Source organism: Sinocyclocheilus rhinocerous, unplaced genomic scaffold, assembly GCF_001515625.1.
Source record: "Sinocyclocheilus rhinocerous isolate Xijiao unplaced genomic scaffold, SAMN03320098_v1.1 scaffold419, whole genome shotgun sequence".
NCBI lineage: Eukaryota > Metazoa > Chordata > Actinopteri > Cypriniformes > Cyprinidae > Sinocyclocheilus > Sinocyclocheilus rhinocerous.
This window is the reverse complement of record NW_015653519.1, coordinates 1,325,424-1,347,902: the sequence shown is the minus strand read 5'-3', so window position 1 is coordinate 1,347,902 and position 22,479 is coordinate 1,325,424. Positions and strand designations below refer to the sequence as shown.

The following is a 22,479-nucleotide window of genomic DNA, read 5'->3' as shown; positions in this document are numbered from 1 at the left end:
TTTAGATCTCACAATTTGGGCTTTTCTTCTCGGAATTGTGAGTTAACATATTGCAACTCTGTGTTTATATCTCACAATTCTGAGATGAATTCTTAGATTTGCACAACAATAAGTCATAATTGTGATGTATTCTCACAATAGGAGTCAGAATTGCTAAAAAAAAAAATGCAGTTACTTTATACAAATATTTTTTTCCATAGTTTTCTTATCAGTCGTAAAGCAATAGTTCACTCAAAAATGAAAATTCTGTCATCATTTCCTAACACTCAAGTTGTTCCAAACCAGTATGAATTTCTTTCTTCTGTTGAATGCAAAAGAAAATATATTGAAGGATGTTGGTAACCAAATAGTTGGTGTGGCCATTGACGTATGGAAAAAAAAAAGTAGTAAAGGAGCATTCACGCCATATCGTAATTACCGTAATTACGAGCTACCAACTTGTAAAAAGTGCACGTCCTCATAGAACTCGTAATTACAACCTGTGAACAGGGAGTTTTCTGAGAGCTAACTTAAATGTTATTTTGTAATATTTATGTTTTAAAATTCGTGTAATTGACTTTTGCCAATGTAGATGCCTTCATACGAAAGTAATGTGAACATAAACGAAATACATGCAGCGCAGAGTCAGATATCTAGGCTATCCATGTGATAACAACCTAAAGAAATAATTATAAAGTGTAATAATGATGCATTTGCATAGCAACTGTTGTGTTGTGTTTTACAGCTGCCAGTAACATTCACGCGGGTTCATTTTGTTGACTGTCCTTATAGAAACAGATAATCCGAGGACGTGAACAGCACTGAGTTGAACGTCACGTGTTGTCATCTCGGAATTACGGTAATTACGACATGGCATGAACACAGCATAAGTCAATGGCTACCAGCCACTGTTTGGTAACCAACATTCTTCAAAATATCTTCTTTTCATTTTTTTACGTCTTACTAATTCCTGAACTTTCTTGGTGACGAGTTAGTAAGATTCAAAAAGTCTTTCTGCTTTCTCCTATTCACTTTCGAATTAAAATGTGGGTCAGGGGAAGCCAGTCGTGTGGGTCACAGGGTCAGAGCAGCAGAGTGACTTTATTTAAAGCCTGCATGGGGTCAGCGGGTCATGCAGTAGTCTGTGAACGGCTGCTGTATATCCGCACTGCTCGGCTGAGCATTTTCCAGCATGTATTGTGATCAGGATAGCTTTGCTTCCTCAGTGGCAGTTTGCCCATGTGAAAACACAGAGCGCACCACGCAAAACATGCTTCCTCTTCCCTCAATTCGCAGCCCTTGAAAACAATAGCAATGCAGCACGCTTCAAGAGGAGGGAAACTATTTTGAGGCTGCATGAGCCAAATGATGGCAGTCCACAGATCTAGGTATGAAAAATGAGCTTCAAAAACAACAGCTAATGGTGCAATAGCTGCTCCTTAGAAGATATTTTTCTTTTTCAAGTTTAATTTTACAGTATAATGTGCAAATGATATACGCTAACTTTCTGTATGCATGGAAGACATGGATGAGCTTGCCAAAATGTGCAGTACCAGAGCACACTGGGCAACATATTGTATCCCACAAATGCAATTTAGACCTCACTATTTGAAGTGCACTTTTTCTGTTTGGAATTTTCAGTGTGAAAACACTACTAAAATTGCTTAGAACAGTGCATAAGGTCGTGAATTGGAATATGCCTTGAGGAAACTTTCTGAGAACTAAAAAAGCAGCAAGAAGAAGAAGAAGAAGAAGAAGAGACGAATGAAGACTTTCAAGTGTTCACGGCAGACTGTCACCAGCTGCTTTTGCTCCAACAAGTTTCAGACATTAATCTGGATGCAAACTGTACATGCAAAAAAAAAAAAAAAAAAGAATAAAAAAAATCTGTGCAAGAAAAATATTAAGAAAATTAAAATAAGAAAATGTATGCCCAAAAAATAAAAAAACAAGATCTTCTGTAAAAAAAAAATTATAATAATAAAATAAAATTAATAAAATAAAGTAAAATCTAATATAGAATAAGAACTTCAAATATATGCACAAAAAAGGAACTTCTAGGGGAAAAAAACCCTGCATAATAAATAATAGTAAAAAGTGCATTAAAATTATTCTTTCTTTCTTTCTTTCTTTCTTTCTAAATCTTTTTAATCTACTTTAGCATTGTTTATTGACTGCACTACATTTAATTTCATTTTGTAATTGTATTTATTTATTTTTGTTTTTTGTACAGCAATGAGGCCACTTTATATTAATAATTAAAGCTACAGAGGATTTTGGATGCTGTTATATTTGTTGCCTAAGCTGGAAATGAATAAAAATACCCAGAAGTGTTTCTAACCGACAGACAGACAGACAGACAGACAGATAGCTAGATAGATAGATAGATAGATAGATAGATGACCGCATTGGAAATAAATGGGGAGCAAATATGCTTTTAAGTAAACAGTTTAAGTTGGAATTTTTTTCAGGTCAAAGCTCAAAAAGTAGTTAACAGGTAATACATGGATAATAACTATTCCTTAAATATAATTTAGTACCATAAAATCCCCCCAAAATGCAAAATGTTAAATGAAAAAAAAAATTAAAATAAAAATGGAAAAAAAATAACATAAAAAATCAAAATAATAATAAAAACAATGAATGAAAAGGTATTGCAGCGATACTAAAATACTGATTGTTCATCTCTATTTTAGGCTGTCAGCAATAACTGTTAAATTTAAACTGTTCAGATTATTGTGTTCAAACAGATTATCATCCTGTCTTTAGTTTTCATTGTTTTATTTTAAACGCTGGGTGTTGGTACCTTGCTCCTAGACCGGCGTTTGCATAAGCCAAATTCTTTATTGACAGGTCCACTGCTGTGCTCTTGCCACTCGCCATTGGCATAGCTTTGCACTGTGATGTGATAGCGCACTGATCGATCAGATCGCACACTGTATGGACGGCTCACAATGGAAGACTGGCACACAGCAGGATCCCAGTGTCTTAACCTCTACACACACAGAGAGAGAGAGAGACAGTTAGAAGGAGGGTGGGAGAAGATGACATATGTTCTGAGGAATCTCTGAGTTCACCCAAAATATAAAAGATAAAAAATGTATGACTTTTTTTCTTTTCCTTTTGTGGAATTCATGCATGCCTACATTTAAAAATGGTGTGTCAAGCCTCGTAGGCAGGTTTGACTACAATAATGAAACATGCAAGAACCAGACTTAAATTTCAGACTATTTCTAACATACAGGTGCATCTCAATAAATTAGAATGTCGTGGAAAAGTTCATTTATTTCAGTAATTCAACTCAAATTGTGAAACTCGTGTATTAAATAAATTCAGTGCACACAGACTGAAGTAGTTTAAGTCTTTGGTTCTTTTAATTGTGATGATTTTGGCTCACATTTAACAAAAACCCACCAACTCACTATCTCAACAAATTAGAATACTCCATAAGACCAATAAAAAAACATTTTTTACTGTACATGTACTCAATACTTGGTAAGGGCTCCTTTTGCTTTAATTACTGCCCCAATTCGGCGTGGCATGGAGGTGATCAGTTTCTGGCTCTGCTGAGGTGGAAGCCCAGGTTTCTTTGACAGTGGCCTTCAGCTCATCTACATTTTTTGGTCTCTTGTTTCTCATTTTCCTCTTGACAATACCCCATAGATTCTCTATGGGGTTCAGGTCTGGTGAGTTTGCTGGCCAGTAAAGCACACCAACACCATGGTCATTTAACCAACTTTTGGTGCTTTTGGCAGTGTGGGCAGGTACCAAATCCTGCTGGAAAATGAAATCAGCATCTTCAAAAAGCTGGTCAGCAGAAGGAAGCATGAAGTGCTCCAAAATTTCTTGGTAAACGGGTGCAGTGACGTTGGTTTTCAAAAAACACAATGGACCAACACCAGCAGATGACATTGCACCCCAAATCATCACTTGTTTGGTCCATGGGGGGGGGGGGAAATCATTCAGCTTTGGCTGAATGACACAAAGAATGCATGAGTGATGACAATATTGTGGGTGAACTGCTTTACACAACACCAGTTGAATACATAAATGAAATACATTGATAGCTCCAGCTTAAAGTGCCATCTGGTGGATACTTAAGACGTAATAAGTCCTAACTTGTTAGGCATATTCTTGTGAAAAAGAAGTACACTTTAGGATACTTTTAAAAAGATAATTTATTATGGTTATAATTTACTTTAAAATAAAATACTTAAGCACAAGCTGAATGTAATTTCTCAGACTCTTAATAGCATGTTATTTATTTACTATTAAAATGTATTACAATTTAAATTTATATTATGGTAAATGCAAACAGTGATTTTAAGAGTGCTTGGAAACATTTTAGTATAGGGACCAATACTCACTATTAACTAGTTGTTTATTAGCATGCCTATACTAGCATATTGGCTAGTTTATTAATTATAAAGCACATATACTGCATGACCATATTCTACATCCCTAATCCTACCCAATACCTTAAAACTTAACAACTACCTTACTAAATATTAATAAGCAGCAAACTAGGAGTGCATTAACGCAAAAGTCGTAGTTAATGGTTTAGCGAGAATTGAGCCTTAAAATAAAGTGTGACCGAGTGCTTTTTGATCCAATTAAGTAAGTACATCTCTACATATTGCTTTTATTGTCTTTGAAATGTGGTTAAACTGCACTGCTAAATATACTGGCAAGCATTTATGGCTAAATAAATTACACTTATCATTTCCATTGAAACTTGTATGCCATAAATATGTTTGTTATTACACATTTGTAATGAAGTCACAGATATGTTAACTTTAAATGTATTATCAAATAACACACTACATCACGTACTTAGTCAACACATCAAAATAAGTGTACTTTTTAAAGCATGATAAGTAAAACTTATAATTTGACACATTTAACAAAGTGCACTTTGTGTGTTGAGACTTGGTCATGAAAAGTGTCCTCTCTTTAAATACACTTTGATGGACTTATATTTCATTAACATTATATCATCTGCAATGTAAATTTTTTTAAATATAGTTTAAAGGTTTGAAGTACACTACAAGTGCACATTTGATACAGTTATGCGCACTTATTTTTCACAAGGGTATATGAAGCTGTGAATGCTCTAACCTCAATGGAGAAGCTGTATGTATCTGATTCGCCCATTTTAGCAGCTTGGAGAAGAAAGTAAAAGCCATAGATGCTGATGGTTTGAGTGCAGCACACTTGTTCCTGGACGGTGACACAAGGAAAAACAACACACAAAATACTGCCTTACAAGCAAGTAAAAGACCATGAGCATGAAAGAAAAAGCATGGATTGACTTTGTCATATTGTAACAACTGTAATTGCAAGTGACTGAAGGACTGAAAAGCTCCAGGAATGGCCATAATGCATCAGTGTTGAAGTGTCAGAAAGTGTACCGCACCCTATCAAACATCATTCCAAAACGGATAGCTTGTTTGGAGAAGTCAGTCAATACCATGTCGCCCCCGCTGTAAAGCTATGGAAAAAACATACAGATAAACCCTGCAGCTAATGAATTAGTTTTTACTTGGAGCCAAAAAATCAATACAACTTATATTAAAGCAAGCAGTTTGTGAATTATGTATGGCGGTACATCTGGAGTGACGGGTGGGTTGAATAAGGTGTTGTGATTGTGATCTCTACACACACACTCACAGTGTGGTAATGATTGGACAGGATGTGCAGCAGCCAGGATTCAGGAAGAACTCTGATGTTTTGCAGCTCCTGCAGATGCTGCCCTGAGACATGAACACACAAAAACAACATAACTCAAATGTAGTGTTGGGTAGTAAACTAAAAGTAGCAATGCTTCTAACTTAGGCAAGAACATTTCTGTTATTTCCAAAACAGTGTAGCTTTTCCAGTGATAAGCTACTTCTCCCAACAAGTATAGTGTTTGGTTGAAGGAATAGTTCACCCAAAAATAAAACTTTGCAGAAAATGTATTCATTCAACATGTAGATGATTTTGTCTCTTCATTAGAACAGATTTGGAGCAATTTAGCATTACATCACTTGCTCAACAATTCCTCGGCAATGAATGGGTGCCGTCAGAATGAGCGTCCAAGCAGCTGAAAAAAAAAACATCACAATAAACCACAAGTAATTACCACAACTCAAGTCAATCAATTAACGTTTAATGTTCAATTAAATAGCTGCATGTTTGTAAGAAACAAATCCATCATTAAGGCAGCTTAACTTCAATCCGTTGCTTCTGTCTAAAATACCAGTCCTCTTAAAAACCACCAACATATTTGTTAAGAACAACGTTTTAGAGTGTTTTCGCTTAAAAATGGTGCTTGATCTGTTCATATTTCTCTCCTGATTCACTGGAGAAAGCAATATTATGGATAGAAGACTTATATTTTAGCCGGAAGCAATGGTTTGAAGTTAAAAACATCTTAATGATAGATTTGTTTATAATAAACATGAATCTTTTCACTTCACTGGAGTCTTGTTATCACTTGTGGATTACCGTGATGTTTTTATCAGCTGTTTTGACTCTCATTCTGATGGCACCCATTCATTGCAGAGGGTCCATTGGTGAGCAAGTGAGCAAATTTCTCCAAATCTGTTTGATGAAGAAACAAACTCCATCTTGGATGGCCCAAGAGTAAGTACATTTTCAGCTAATTTTGATTTTTGGGTGAACTATTCCTTTAACATTAGTTGAAGAGAACTTTGTTTTATTTATGTTTTTACATAATGAAACAGTTTGATGCTAAGTTGCAACATTCCCCTCATTAAATGAGGTATCATTCATCCCTGTATCTTGTGCAGGATAAGTTATGTACTTACTTAGTATGTAGGGTTAAGAGTTTGTTTAGATCCATGATTCTGCATATGAGCAAACAGTGCTAATAACTGTTTCCAAACAGGTTTCCCCACATGTTCTGTCATTTTTACGTCTCTTGACTCTTGGACACTACAACACTTTTTTTGTCCATGCAAGTTTGAATGACATGGTGGTGAGTATAACAAACAAATGTTCCTTTTTGATGAATTATCCCTTTAAGATCTAAAAAATAGTCCACATCAGTAGTATGACTGTGCCTGTGAAGTATTTCAGAAAAGTTGATAGTGTTGTCACGTCTGTTTGGTGGACGTTGGAGGTCCAGTGGATGAGGTTCTGACTGTGGCCATGACGTGATCCTGTAGCTGGGATGTACTGTTTGTCTGGACACACTCTCGTGGAGATATACGCATTCATTCTGCCAAACTGTCTGTTTTCAGTTAAGCTAACAATGAGGCATAACAGTATTCAGACACTGGGGACAAAGATGTATGCTTGGTTTTGAAGACCAATCTAATGCTGTAGACAATGTTAGTTTGTGATGTTGTGAGCATCTATCATGAAGCAACCAAAACTTACATTCAGTAATGCCATGCATACGAAGGGCTTGAAAGATAGTGATGTATTTTTGACCCTGAGGCTGTTCCAAGAAAACAGCCGTTTCCCTGAAACAGACAGATATATGATGGAGGGATGTCATTAAAACAGCATATGTGCATGGAACTAGCTAAGCCGTATCAAGGTAATTTAAAAAAGAACGAATAGTGTACTGAATTATTGTAATGTCCTCCATAAATGGGGCTTTTACTATCTGGAATTATACTATTATCACGTGCATTGTGTTTTGCTGATAGCTGTAAATGCCATCAAGGAGGATGTGATGTTGTGAGCATCTATCATGAAGCAACCAAAACTTACATTCAGTAATGCCATGCATACGAAGGGCTTGAAAGATAGTGATGTATTTTTGACCCTGAGGCTGTTCCAAGAAAACAGCCGTTTCCCTGAAACAGACAGATATATGATGGAGGGATGTCATTAAAACAGCATATGTGCATGGAACTAGCTAAGCCGTATCAAGGTAATTTAAAAAAGAACGAATAGTGTACTGAATTATTGTAATGTCCTCCATAAATGGGGCTTTTACTATCTGGAATTATACTAATGGATCACATGCATTGTGTTTTGCTGATAGCTGTAAATGCCATCAAGGAGGATACGTACTTGGAGAAGAAGGTGATGATGGTGCTGTGGGCTGGTAGGGTCTGTCTGAGGGGGTTTAACTGCAGGTACAGCCAGCACAGCACTGCTCTCAAGACCTCATACTCATTAGATGTGAACAGTCTAGACACAGAAAGCTTATTATTTTCCTGCTGATTTACTCCATCTGCTCAGTTTTTATGTGTTTTAATAGTCATTATGTATGCAGAAGGTGACTTGAAGTACAGAAAAGTACTTTATAAAAGTGTTATTAAGAATGTCCAGGCCATATGTCACCACAAAATCAAAAGAAATTATATTTTGCACAAAGAAAAAAGGCCTATTTTAAGACCATTATGTGTTTGGCAGAGGGAAATTGCAAAATCACATTTCACCCATTACAATAAAGAAAAAATAAATAAATAATGATATGGGTCTACGCATCATGGTATTATTTGGTGCAATGTATTTATTTTATGTGATGTAAATTAGAAAAGGTTTGGAGAAAGGGTGATTTTCATGACTATATTGGAGTATTGAGACTCTAATGAGAAATAGCATCGAGAATAAAACTTTTATTACTTAATATGACACATTGCACACACAAAGGTATGTGCTTTGGCCTTCATTGTGTGTACAAGACATATTTTACATAAGTTTTTTTCCCCCCAATCCCATTAGACATTTTTCCCCCTGGCCAAAATATATGTAGAATATATAGTAAATATATGTTGTAAACATGTAATATTAAAGGGGTCATATGATGCGATTTCAAGTTTTCGATTCGTCTGAAAGAAGAAAGTCATATACACCTAGGATGACTTGAGGGTGAGTAATTTATGGGCTAATTTTCATTATATATATATATATATATATATACAGTATATACATTTATTTATTTATGAAGACCATTAATACTATTTTAAGACCATTAAGTATTTTGTGTTTTGCATTATGACATTACACATTTCCCCATTACAAGATAGATAAATAGATAGATACTAGATAGATGTACTTATTTTATGTTGATGTAAATGAAGTAAATGTTGTAAATGAAGAAAACATTTGCTGAAAGGATGATTTTCCTGACCATATTACAGTAATGAGAATCTAATGAAAATGACCATTGAGAATAAAGGGAATTACAAACAAACGCAAAAGTAAAACACCCTGATGCACTGCAGTAATGAAGCTTTGGAAGGAAAATGTCACGATGCAAAACATCCTAATGGTCTTATAAACAGGCTTCATATTCTTTATGCAAAAGCAATGTAATCAAACAAGATCCTGATGAAGTGCTTCTCAATGTGATTTGCCACTGAAAGGTCAAAAAGAGAAGAAAAAAAATACGAGACCTTGGACTAAGCAGGGTCTTCAGCAGGAGGTCAAAGGGCAAATCTCTGAGTTTTATATGGAAGGAGAGTTCAGTCACCAGGAACAGCTCCAACCAGCGCTCGCATGCTCTCTGGAGAACAGTCTCTTTAAGCTGAAAAACACAGAAAGAAGTTTATAGAGGTTTACACACTGAATACAGAGCTCCCCCTATTGGTCATTTAAAGAACAATAGAAGAAGAAGAAGAAGAAGAAGAAGAAGAAGAAGAAGAATTGTTACCTTGCAGGACACTCGATGAAAGCTGCACACAGTCAGTGATGAAATATTTGCCAACATCTCTTTAAGACACCTGTCAATTATATCCATCAGCTTTAAAAGTAAATGTAAAAATATTGGATATACCATACAACACTGTGAATTCATATATGTCTGGATTATTTTTGATATTCTGAAGTGGCATTCTAAAAAATAAACATATGAGCAATCGTGACTGTGTGTAAAATTTAATTCCCATTAAAGATTACAAATTGACGAACCCATGACCAAGGGAGAAATGCACTGTTATGCAATGCACGCTGTAGTTGAAACTCTGCTGGGTGGAACATGGGTGATCTTATTTGAAAAATATCTTTCAAATAAATACAGTGACTGACTGCAGTGCCAAAATTCACATCCAGTTCCACCCAACATCCTGGATATGAATCAATCTGAGATTGGACAACACAAACTTCTCTAGAGACTTGGGTGTGGGCTTATGCACTACTGGATCAGTCTTTATTGCTTAATATGACACACTACACACACACAGGAATAGTGTTTTTTTTTTACTTTCTTTTTTTGTAGGAGACATATTCTATGTGACCCTTTGTCAAATCTTTCCTAACCTATGATTTATTTTCATACCAAAATATATGTAGAAACTAAATATATGTTTTAAACAGCATGGCTTAAAATACATTTACATACAAATACACTTAAAATTAAAAAATGTAATCTATTCCTGTGATTGCAAAGCTGAATTTTTTAGCAGCATTTACACCAGTCTTTAGTGTCACGTGATCCTTCAGAAATCATTCTAATATGCTGAATATTCTTTCAAAAATATATATAAAAAAAAATCACAATTATTCCAAACGTTGGATTGGTATATATATATAAGTGACAGTGACTGCAGTAGCTTGTGTTTTTGACATCTTGTACTGAACCTGCTAGTGCAAAGACAGATTTGAAGTTGTCGATACTCACTTCTGGAAGAGGTTTGACATTCCCAGTAATGCAGCAGTAGAGAGCACAGCCTCTTCCCACTCACTGGGGCGTTCCTCTGGGTCGTACAGGGTCCGCAGGGCAAAAGACAAAGCTAGAACACAGCAGAGATTCTTACATAACTCTGTTTCTCCTTAAATGTCACTGTATGCCCCCTCATCAGTCAATAATAGCACACTTACTGTAGATAAGAAGCTCATGTGACAGCAAGTCAACAAGTGATGATGACACAGCTTGTTATTTACCGCTATAATATTATAAATATGACACCTTTTTAGCGCTTACCCTCTTTATTGATGGAGGCGTCTTTGACAGGCAGTCGGAGAATCAAAGGGCCGCTGAGATGCCACTTTCTGTAGACCAGTCCTCTTTCACACTGAGACCTATTAACTTTGCTGTCTTTACTTATGGCTGCAGTATCACAAACAAAACGGAAGGCCTGAATTTCTCTCTTGAACTGTTTCTTTTTTAATATGTCCATTCCACAAACTCTAAGATAAACATGTAAAATATTTATATCTGAAGCTGTATACAGTATTTATTATGATGACTATAATGGGATCTTCACTTTTGCATTATTTATTACATAATGTTTATTAAATAGTGTAATAAATTTGTTATTCTGCATATTTTATGACTATTTTAATGAACTCCTTTATAAAAAAAGAGTTCTGTCCCATGTACACATTATATAATGCCATTTGGATGGGTTCAACTACTTCTCAGGACTTTTTAAAAGGCTATTTTAGAGGTAATGTGTGCTATTCCTGCACCACTGGTGTCACCAAACAGAAAATCTCAACAAAAATAATGACTGTTTTCAAACAAGTTTCCAGAACAACACTCTCCCCTCTCCCACTGGTTAGTCAAATAGATCCTCATGTTATTAGTTGAGCCATTGTTGTTTTGTATCAAGCTTGGTGGGATGCTCAAACGATTTTCAGTTTGTACTGTTAAAAATAGATACTGATCCTACCTGAGAGTATTCATGCAGCATACTGTTGCTATGGTTACATCTTCAGGCAAACATCATTTTTTTTAAATGTACACTATTGACTAATTTACTACGCTTTAAGTTCTTCAGAGACCTTTTAAGATCTACCAACCCCAGAAAACAAAACAATGCACAACAAACCAAACCAACCAAACCACAAAAAAAAAACACAAAACAAAACACAACTCACAAAACAAAACAAAACAAAACAATACAAAACAAAACAAAACAAAACAAAACAAAACAAAACAAAAAACAAAAAACAAAACAAAACAAAACAAAACAAAACAAAACAAAACAAAAAAGCATATACTCTAGATGGGCACCATACCAGCTCTCTCTTGTAGCTGAACATCCCTCTGTCTTTTGCTGTTGCTATACAGCTCAGATAATGTGTCTGAATAGCTCAAGACAGAGCAATGCAGCTCCCACCTGACCCCCAGACATTCCAGTACTGCATCTATGAACATAAACAAACAAAGACAGATATTTACTATATCATTATACACCGTTTTATAGAAGCATGCAGTTGTTGTGTCATTGCTAAGTGGTTGCTAGGGTGTTCTTGGTGGTTGGTTAGTCAAAAACAGCCCAACTCCAAGTCTCCATGGCCCCTATTTCAGAAAAAAAGGTACAAAACTGGTCACTAGGACTGTGCCCTTTCAAAAGGTATTTATTTATTGTTTTAACTTATTTAACCCTAAAGAGTGCACATTATTATCTAGTGATAAGATCATTACAAATCACACTGTGCGACATGGATCTAATAAACTTAGGTACAATATGTATGCAGACTGTACGATGATGACACCTAGTGACTCGTAGGCTACGACGCAAGTTACTATTGAGGAACAAAGCGTCATTAGCACACACTAGTGGTAAACAAAAAGAGCATGATGAAGCACAGTTTAGCAGTTGTACTTTTTTATGTTTGCTGATAAAAGAGGAAGCTGTTTGAGGTAAGCAGTTTTAAGTTTTAGCGTGATGTCGCGTTGATCAACGCCATTTTTTACTGCATTTGTATTGGCTGTACACGTAGTAAACGTGGGTCGTAGCAGCAAACACACTGTGTCATGATCATGCTGAATTTCTGAAACTGTCAGAACTGTCAGGCTATCTTTGGTCGCAACAGCCGTCTTAGGACCACCATTTCGTTTAGGAACCAAGATCACAGAAATCGTCACATTGCTAGGGTGTTGCTATGGCTTAATTTTGACTTTAATCGTAATTAAACTTCTTGGCTTACTATCCAGGCTCTAGATATGACTCAGGTTGCTCATTCAAACTCTATTATCGTTTTATCATCATACAGGTGAAAATCACTTAGAAATACAATAATACACCTCTTCTACACAAGTCACATAATTTGAGCCATCATCCATTCCTGTAGAACATGGTTGTTCAAAATAAATTTGTGCATTAGCAATAATAATTCCTGTCTTAGCAAATATCACCAATTAGATTGTCAATACCTGGTTTAGCATTTTGGGTCAATCTGCGAGACAAAATGTAAAATTGTTCCTCTTGAGTGTCAAGCTTTGAAGACCATGTGACATCTTTGCTGCATATAAAGGTAAAGAGATACATTATAGGTGCATCCACACACACACACACATGCACGCAGGATTGTTTATGGATTATTGTGATGTTTTTATCAGCTGTCTTGACTCTCATTCTGACGGCACCCATTCACTGCAGAGGATCCATTGGAGAGCAAGTGATGTAAATGCTAAATTTCTCCAAATCTGTTCCAATAAAGAAAAAAAACTCATCTACATCTTGGATGGCCTGAGGCTGAGTAAATTGTCAACAAATTAAAATTTTTTAGTAAGCATTTTTTAACATCAACATAGCTTTTTTTTTTTTTTTTTTAACATGCAATCTTTGCAATACTGTTTGCAACACTGCAACAATATTTGGGACATGACTGAATGCAGTTTAATACACAAATTTGCATAATTTTGCAACACTAATCATGAAATGAATATAAAAATCTAGTTAATGCAGTTAATCCCTTAAACTCTAATTATAACTAACTCAATGCATTGGACCAAAAAAAAACAACAAAAAAACAACAACAACACTATAATCAATAAGCTTGTTAGGCAGCTGAAGAACAGAAGAAGAGTCATACAGGTTTGGAATGACATCACAGTCAGTAATGAAGTCATACTTTTCATTTTTTGATGAACTATCCCTTATTAAAATATTTAATAGTTCTCTCCTCAAAAGACATGGGGTTTGTACCTTTACTGCTTTAACAAAGTAATAGGACAGCAATTTGCTCCCTATTTCTGGAAAGTATCTATTAACATCTCTATATTCATCCCTATATCATCTCTGAAGTAAAAACAATCAACAAAGCTATAGCAATAACTCCAGTCATAAGAAGCACTCAATTCAAGCAGATGCCTCTCAGCATGTGCACCTCTATTTCATCACAATATTCTGATTATTCCGAATTAAAAAGACCTGGCATAGGAATCAAAAGCCATACTGTCTTTCCTATTGTTTCTCTGGGTAAAGTGCCTTCAAGTGCGTAACTGCCAATGCCTCTTAAACCCCTCCTGTGCCAAAACCCTACAGGTGCCTATCTCTAAAATGATGCCAGGTTTGTGACACCAGGTCGGCGGGTTGGCACAGACTGGCACTCGTATCCCCCTGGTCAACCCAGGATTCTGGCAAAAGTCAATGCTGAAGACGCGCTGCGGCATTATGGGTAAAACTCATTAATGCAAGTTGGTTACTTCTTGATATAAGAAAGCCTTTGCCAAATCTAAACACCATTCTGAAAGACGTGTGTTGTCATGATTTGTGGATAAATTGGATCTATCTTGCTCAGTGTACTGTAATGCAATGTAACCGATAAGCTGTACAAAAACACAAATACATAAACAAACAAATATAAAACACACACAAAGATGGATGGATGGATGGATGGATGGATAGATAGACAGACAGACAGACAGACAGATAGATAGATAGATAGATAGATAGATAGATAGATTGTATAACTTTTGTTACATTGCATTTTTAGCATATAGTATAATGTAAACTATATTTCACCACAAAAAAAAGAAAAAAGTAAATACTATTTCTTCAAAATTTCATGTTTAATTCAATGTGTTACTTGCTGTTTCTTTGTAGCGTAATTTGCTAGCAGTTTCTGAGTGAAACATGTTTCTACACCATTTTTTCATCGTTGTTGTGGGTTTTGTATTTAGGTTTTTTGGGTCTAGATTGTAAGATATTATTTTTATTGTGTTATGATGTTTTTACATTGTATTTACAATAGTAATAGTAATAGTAAGTTATAGTAATTTTAATGCTATTCTTCGCATGTATTTTATGATTTTATTGTGACATAAGGTTTCATGTGGTAGGGGTAGTTCAACCAAACAGTTGATAGTAGACATTGACTTCCATTGTATTTTTATTTATTTATTTACCATACTATGGAAGTCAATGGCTACCATCAAATGTTTGGTTACCAACATTCTTCAAAATATTGTCTTTTGTTTTCAACAGCTGAAAAAAATTCATACAGGTTTGGAACAACTTGAGGGTGAGTAAATAATGACAGAATTTTCATTTTTGTGTAAACTATCCCTACAAAGGTATTTATATAGTAGGACAGTGATGAGTTATATTTCATGTGTGCATGAGTCCAACACAATTTTCCTGGATTGCATTTTTAGGCTGATTGCACATCTCACCTGATTTAATTTTTCTGTCTGCTGATTTATCCCCAAACTCCTCTGCCCTCCGAACCTGTGCCTGACCCAGCAGGTCACTGCCTAAAGCACCTGCCAGCTGCCAGCGGTTAGTGTGCCCAGCTTGTGTGCGCTGACATAGTGAGTGAGCCGACACCTGTTAGAAGCATAGAATAACAGTATGTGCTAAATATTCCAAAGTGAAATAACTATATTAGGTACAGAGTTGTGAAGGAGATTTGAACTTACACTTCTGGTAGAGTTTTGTTGTGAATTGTGGGAGGTTAAAAACATCAACCTGAAAAACAACAGTACTGAATGAATAGCCTAATAAATATTTACAAACACAATTCCGTAAACTCTTTTACTATATGAAATTAACTATAGCTATGAAGTGTATTGTAAGATATTTTTGTTACACTGAAGAAAAAAAAAAAAAAATTGGTGAGCGGCTTTAAAACAGTTTTTAGTAAGACATTACAAGTAAATTTCACAGTTACAAAGAAATGACAATCAGCCTATTAATCTCGAAAAAGTAAATAAAAATAGAAACAGTAAAAAACAAAACAAGTCTGATCATGTTTGTGAAAGTGTATCATGGCATGAACAAAGGAGATCTCTGAGGACCTCAGAAAAAGAGTTGCTGTTGCTCATCAGGCTAGAAAAGGTTACAAAAACATCTCTAAAGAGTTGTCATGCAGCAAGACAACGACCCCAAGCACACAAGTTGTTCTACCAAAGAATGGTTAAAGAAGAACAAAGCGAATGTTTCGTAATGGTCAAGTCAAAGTCCGGACCTTAATCCAATTGAAATTTTGTGGAAGGAGCTGAAGCAAGTAGTTCATAGGAGGAAACCCACCAACATCACAGAGCTGAAGCGATTCTGTGTTGAGGAATGGTCTAAAACTCAAGAGAAAAGATTACAAAAACAGCGCTAAAGAGTTTTGACTCCACAAATCCACAATCAGACAGATTGTGTACAAATTTTCAAGACCACTGGCACCCTCCACAGGAGTGCTCCACCAACAAAGAACACTCTAAAAGCAAGACGTGTAATAGTCTGCAAGGTTGCAAAGGAACCCAGGGTAACTTCTAAGCAACTAAAGACCTTTCTCACATTGGCTAATGTTAATGTTCATGAGTCCACCATCAGGAGAACACTGAACAGCCACGGTGTGCATGGTGCATCCAAAAAGAACATTGCTGCCAGTCTGCAGTTTGCTAAAGATCATGCGGTCAAGCCAGAGGGCTACTGGAGAAATGCTTTGTGGACAGATGAGACCAAAATAGAACTTTTTGGTTTAAATGAGAACCGTTATGTTTGAAGAAAAGAACACACTATATATATATATATATATATATATATATATATATATATATGATACAATAGAAAGCAGTTATTTTAATGCATAATACTATTTCACAATATTAGTGTTTTGATGTATTTTCAGCACATAAACGCACTCTTGGTGAAAATAGGAGACTTTATTAACGACATTTAAAAATCGTAATGTTTCCTAATGACAAGTACATGACACTTATGCATTAACTCACCTTGTGTGAGGTCTGAATGGCATATTCCTGCTGGATAAGTGACTCCACTGGACGTGCATTCTCTCACTTTATACTTTCACTGGCGCTGACTGACAGTTCACATCATGTTTTAAACACTTTTAAGACGTTAAAAGACTAAAAAACGTTTAATGAATATAGCATTGTTTCTCACTACATATTAAATAAACACTGAAAGCCACAAAATAAACCAGACAGTAAGTTACTGTACAGGTGGATGAAAATGGAAAGAAACTTAGCGTTTATGGGCCATGTCTACTCCTTGTTGACAGGTCCTGTTGCTAGGAGACATGTGGGTCACTTGACCTGTCAGATTCCTGACCAAAACAAACCGAAGAAATAAAATGCTAACGTTATATAAACAAACGAAAACATTCACTATTGGCCCAAAATGTAGACAATGCGAAACTGCCATTTTTTTCTTAATATAATTGTATTACTGATTGCATCATATAATAATTGCTGTTAATAGTGTTCATCATCTGTTTGATGACGTCTTTAATTGATTTTTCCGTACATTTCTGCCATATGTACATTAACTGACAGTCACCACTGATAAGCTACCACTAAATATTGTAGAAACTTAATTTGCTGTAAAGTTGCTTTGCAATGATTTGTATCGTGAAAAGCGCTGTACAAATAAACTTGAATTGAATTGAATTGAATATTACTAATTACTAAACATTTTTGTACTAAACAAAGATTCTAGTTGAATATAGCCCTCTTGCACGTGTATGTATATATTGTTGTCTGTTAAGTGTTATTTCAGTAAATTCCTTAACATAAAACCAACAACTGCCTACAATTCCCATAGTTCAGCAAGGAGTACGTGACGCCCATCGCGTTCAAGTTCAAGGCTCTTTCCAGGACTAACCAATTACACGCCTCGAAAATCGTCTGACGTATGCACAACGCGGCCCGTGATTGGTCAAAATTTTTACGCTTGTGCCGCGACGCGATTGTCGTGACGCGAAAACGCGAGGGAGGGGGAACGCGAATGGAGGCCGTTGGTGTTTCAGAGCCGAAACAATCGAGGGAGAAATACATGAGGAAAACTTGCATAGAAAGATTGTGAATCTTTATATTCCGTTATATCGAAACTCATATCTCAGATACACGTATAACTGTGTTGGTGGAGCTCGTGAAGCAGTGCTTGTCAGTATTTAGTGTTTGTTTATAGTGTTAGTGGAGCTCAGAGGCCCGGATTCATTCTCTTCATTAACCAGGCGAGTATTTAACCTCCTTTGGTCCTGCTGTGGGTTCAGTTCTTCTGTAGATTAAAAATCTACATTTTAACCAAATAGCGATTGAGTTTTAATGCTGGATATAGGAGTGCATTTCACCACATTGCCCGATTAAGTTAGCCTGCTAGCCTTTTCATGCTAATCTTCTTGCTAGTCCATTAGCCGTTAGCACGGTTATGTTGTTTTTATCAGCTAAACTGGTTTTCAGACACTCGTTTGTTGGAATCCACGTAAAGAAGTTACTATAGTAGTGTTAATGTGTTAATGTCTTATTTGCTTAGTGAGGGGAGGAACGTTGCAAAGTGAAAGGTAAACAGACGAGAACAGGTAACGTTAACTTACAATTATTAGCATTAGCTTATAATCATACTAGCTTTTAGCATTCTTAGTTTATTGCTGATTATTGAGGAACAGTCGCTGTGTTTGCAATGATCTGTCGCATCTGTTTTATAATGAATAGCCCCGAGATCTTCACACATGTAGAATGCTGAATAATGTTGATTTTATTCATTATGAACAGATGAAACTTGAGGCAGACTGTTAATAGTCAACATTTGATTACAAAACAGCCAGCGAATTATTCATGTAACAGTTGATAATTGTTCACAGGGAATATGAGACAGATGCCACAATGACATCTAGATTTGGAAAAACATACAGCCGAAGAGGAGGCGATGGGACCTCGAAGTTTGACGAGGTGTTGTCCAATAAAAGAGCCATGCTCAGCACCAAATGGGGCGAGACGACTTACAAAGCCAAGGTGGGAGCAAAGAGGCCCGGTTTGAAGACCGAGGTGACAGATCAGACCAAGAGGACCAAGGTCTTGGATGGTGATGGATCAGAGGATCCGTTCGGATTCGACAGTGACGACGAATCCAGGCCGGTCACGTCTCGTAATGTAGCCCAGCCTAAATCCAAAATGACATCGACAGGGGGATCCCAGGCCAGCCTAACGCTGGAGCCCAACAGCAGGGTGAACCAGCCCGCCAGCATAGAGGCCGTGGCCCCCAGCAGGGCCCCTTTCGTTCTCAGCACTGAGAGAAGTGCTCACAAAGTGCCAGAGGATCCTGGGAAATTTTTTAACACCTCTACTGCAGGTATGTTTTTCCCTAAAGGTTTTATTTTTTTCTCTCAGGAAATACATTGGGGTTGTGTTTTAACGTTTAAACACTACCTGATTTGTTCTAACGTCCCTGCATTAATCAGTTGTTGTTATATGCTGTTAGAGTGTTTCAGGTGTTTGACCTGTTTAACTTCACGGGAAGTGAGTGTGAGCTTACCACATTGTATAAACCTGCCCTAGATAGGTTTTTTGTGGTTGTTTACTTGCCTGAAACATTTAAACAAACAACTTTAACAAATGTATCACATCTAAATCTTTCTTAAGTTTGACTTTGCAGTTCATATTTAGCATAAAGTACACCATTGAAGTAAGGAAGCATATACAGTATCATCACTAAAGTCCTCTTTAAATCCTTGACTGTCCTGTAGAGGGCTTGTCAGCTGTTTCTTACAGTTTCTTTTGCTCAGATTGAGAGGTGTCGTTTCAAACCCGTAAGACCTTCGTTCATCTTCGGAACACAAATTAAGATATTTTTGATGGAATCTGGGAGCTGTCTGACCCTGCATAGACAGCAATACAACTGAAATGTTCCCAAGTCCAGAAACATAGCAAGGAGATCTGTAAAATAATCCATGTGACATCAGGGGTTCAACCGTAATTTTATGAAGCTACGAGAATACTTTTTGTGCGGAAAAAAAAACAACAAAAAAAACGACTTTATTCAACAATTCGTCTCCTCCGCGTCACCCTGTAGCGCCATTTTGGAGAATATCTGCTGGACGTAAACAGCGTATGCTGTTCTGTGCCAGCTGCGTCACACAGATACGCTGTTTTCGTTTAGATCAAATCACAACAACGTAGATCCGGCGCAGATCCGACGCAGCTGACACAGAACAGCATACGTTGTTTACGTCCAGCTGATACTCTCCAAAATGGTGCTACAGGGTGATGCGGAGGAGACGAATTGTTGAATAAAGTCGTTTACTTTGTAAACGACACACTACTAGATTTTCAAATCATTCAGAACGCAACAAACTCACTCAGAAATGTGCCTTGTTACCAGTAGATGTGTAAAAAATTAAAACAATATGCGTTCTTCTAAAATTGGCACAAAATGTCAAACATGTTTGATATCCTCAGATGGATGGAATCATAGTCTGAAGTAAAAAAAAAAAAATCTGTGACTATCACGCGATCTGATTTTTCTGTGATATCTGTCAACATCTGCAGAATGGCTCTGTTTTTTGGCAACTAGCGTCAGCTTGTCTTGATTGTAAATCAGGGCAAAATCTGGGCAAAAGTCATGTAGTGTATTTCAGCCTTAAGTGTCTGCTTTGTGCTTTGTTTGGGCTTATGTATTTGTGTGTAGTTTCTAGTTATTACAAATCCAAAAATAATGTACCTGAAAGTATATTTAATCGACACTAGCCATTTTCAGGCTAAATTTATGTTGTCCTCACAGGGCTTGATGCTTACCTTTTTCCCAAGGAGCACATGTGCTCCTAAGTTTTTAATAAAAAAAAGTAAGGGGCGCAATGCAAATTTTTCAAATGATGTGTTTTAGCTTAATAAGGGAAGGAGACATTTACAAGCACAATAATAATTTTGATTCAGACTCTTTTAAATAGGCTAATTATGTAATTATTTATAGTCCTATTAAATTGTATGTACATTAGGTATGTGACTGTATCAAATTTTCACAATAGTCGTTGAAGCTTTTGTTTATGGTGTTTTTTTATCACCATATATAATTTCTAAGTGGGGGAAAAAGTGTTGTCCTCCTAACAGGTTAAGTAACTTATTTTTGATCTAACTTACTAAAGAAATACTTTTACTAAAGAAATACTGTATAAAAAAATACATACAAATATAAAGTAAACAAGTGTTTCATGATTAGAGTGCAAAAGATTAAGTTTAAATGACCTAAAGAACAATAGGTAACACTTTATAATAAGGTCCCATTTGTTTACATTAGTTAAAGCAGGTTAACAATACATTAACTAACAATGTGCAATAGCTAATTGTTGCAGTAGTTAATATTTTTTGTTAATGTTTGTTAATAAAAAATATAACTATTTATTATTAATGTTAGCTCCATTGAATATTATTAGCAGACACAACTTTTGATTTTATAATGTATTAGGCCTATTAAAAGTTGAAATTAACATGAGCTAAGATTAATAAATGTAGTCGTTATTTCATGTTAACTAATGCAGTTAACAGATGTTAATGGAACCTGTTAAAGGGGTCCTTGGATGCCCATTTTTCAGTTGATATGATTCTTTAGGGTCTTAATGAAAAGCCTATAACATACTTTGGTTAAAATTTCTCAATGGTAGTGTAAAAAACACCCTTTTTACCTTGTCAAAATCAGCATGCCGTTTCCTTGCATGTCACTTTAAATGCTAATGAGCTCTACTCACCCCGCCCCTCTCTTCCGTGGGGAGACGAGCAGACTGTAAACATAAGCTGGGATTCCATCCAAAGTTGCGAATTTAACTTATGTTTCCATCCAACGAGTCAAAGAGAACAAAATCATCACTTCCTGATAAACTGGCACTATACATCACTAAGAAAAGTAGGAGAAGCTACTGAATATAATACTTTTCCTATATAATAAATTGCTTGCACCTCAGAACGAGCAGACGAAACACAATGCATGCAGTTATTGCTTTCGGAGGTGGATGCTGCTGTTTGGGAACGCAGTCGTTTAACAGTTCTGGGAGGCAATTATACAGAAATACTTTGATGACAGACTTTGCTCGGGCATTTCCGAATGACCATATAACAACACTTCAGATGCTGTGGAACAAGATCTGTCCGCTGGTTAGTCAGGATTTGCCGTCCCATAGCGCAAAGTCACATGACTTTTTTGATGCGCTTGGAGGAATTTATTCGCAAAATGCATTTCCATCTCCCATTATTCGCATTCACCCTTTTTCGCACATGTCAAAAACCACCTCAAGCGAGCGTAAAAACTTTTTTGCGAATTAAGGCATTTTTATTCGAAATTCAGCGTTTCCATCCCTCGATTCTGATGCGATACTTCAAAATGCGCATAAAAGCTGGGTGATGGAAACCCAGCTATAGATATGTATACATATGTAAACGTTTAGCCGCGAAACTTGCTAACTAGCACATTATTAGGAAAGGCGATTTGCAAAGATTCATAAAAAACCCTTATACTCCCTTCTTCTGTAGATGAAGCTGGATCACGAATGATTCACGCGAACATAGATGCATTTAGGCAGATCGGGGATCGGCGCGTTCCCTTCAAAAACGAAAGTAACGTTAATCCTCTGCGTCTTCAG

The 22,479-nt window shown here is 36.2% G+C and overlaps 2 protein-coding genes across 2 annotated transcripts in view; one reads left to right on the top strand and one right to left on the bottom strand.

Annotated features, from left to right (window-relative positions):
• Positions 1–2,671: 2,671 nt before the first annotated feature.
• btbd16 (BTB (POZ) domain containing 16) lies at positions 2,672–17,275 on the bottom strand. The gene is made up of 16 exons (XM_016522902.1): positions 16,844–17,275; positions 15,539–15,587; positions 15,293–15,446; positions 13,049–13,132; positions 11,908–12,036; positions 10,868–10,993; positions 10,565–10,676; positions 9,599–9,668; positions 9,342–9,472; positions 8,011–8,130; positions 7,705–7,790; positions 5,650–5,732; positions 5,396–5,470; positions 5,098–5,199; positions 2,786–2,974; positions 2,672–2,689 (listed from the first exon to the last, which is right to left on the bottom strand). The coding sequence occupies exons 1-16, from the start codon at positions 16,900–16,902 to the stop codon at positions 2,672–2,674; spliced, it is 1,587 nt and encodes a 528-aa protein (XP_016378388.1). The 5' UTR covers positions 16,903–17,275.
• Positions 17,276–17,792: 517 nt separating this feature from the next.
• waplb (WAPL cohesin release factor b) overlaps positions 17,793–22,479 on the top strand; it is a 72,023-nt gene continuing 67,336 nt past the window's right edge. The window contains exons 1-2 of the mRNA XM_016522946.1: positions 17,793–18,087; positions 18,715–19,202. Of these exons, the coding sequence (XP_016378432.1) occupies positions 18,737–19,202 (466 nt within the window). The 5' untranslated portion in view covers positions 17,793–18,087; positions 18,715–18,736. The remainder of the gene's footprint in view (positions 18,088–18,714; positions 19,203–22,479) is intronic.

Coding starts and splice junctions, on each gene's coding strand:
- btbd16 (XM_016522902.1), bottom strand. CDS start 16,902: ATGCACGTCCAGTGGAGTCACTTATCCAGCAGGAATATGCCATTCAGA. Junction 10,677..10,867: donor CGCCTCCATCAATAAAGAGG/GTAAGCGCTAAA, acceptor GCTGTGTTCTAG/CTTTGTCTTTTGCCCTGCGG. Junction 9,473..9,598: donor TTCATCGAGTGTCCTGCAAG/GTAACAATTCTT, acceptor TGTGTTTTTCAG/CTTAAAGAGACTGTTCTCCA.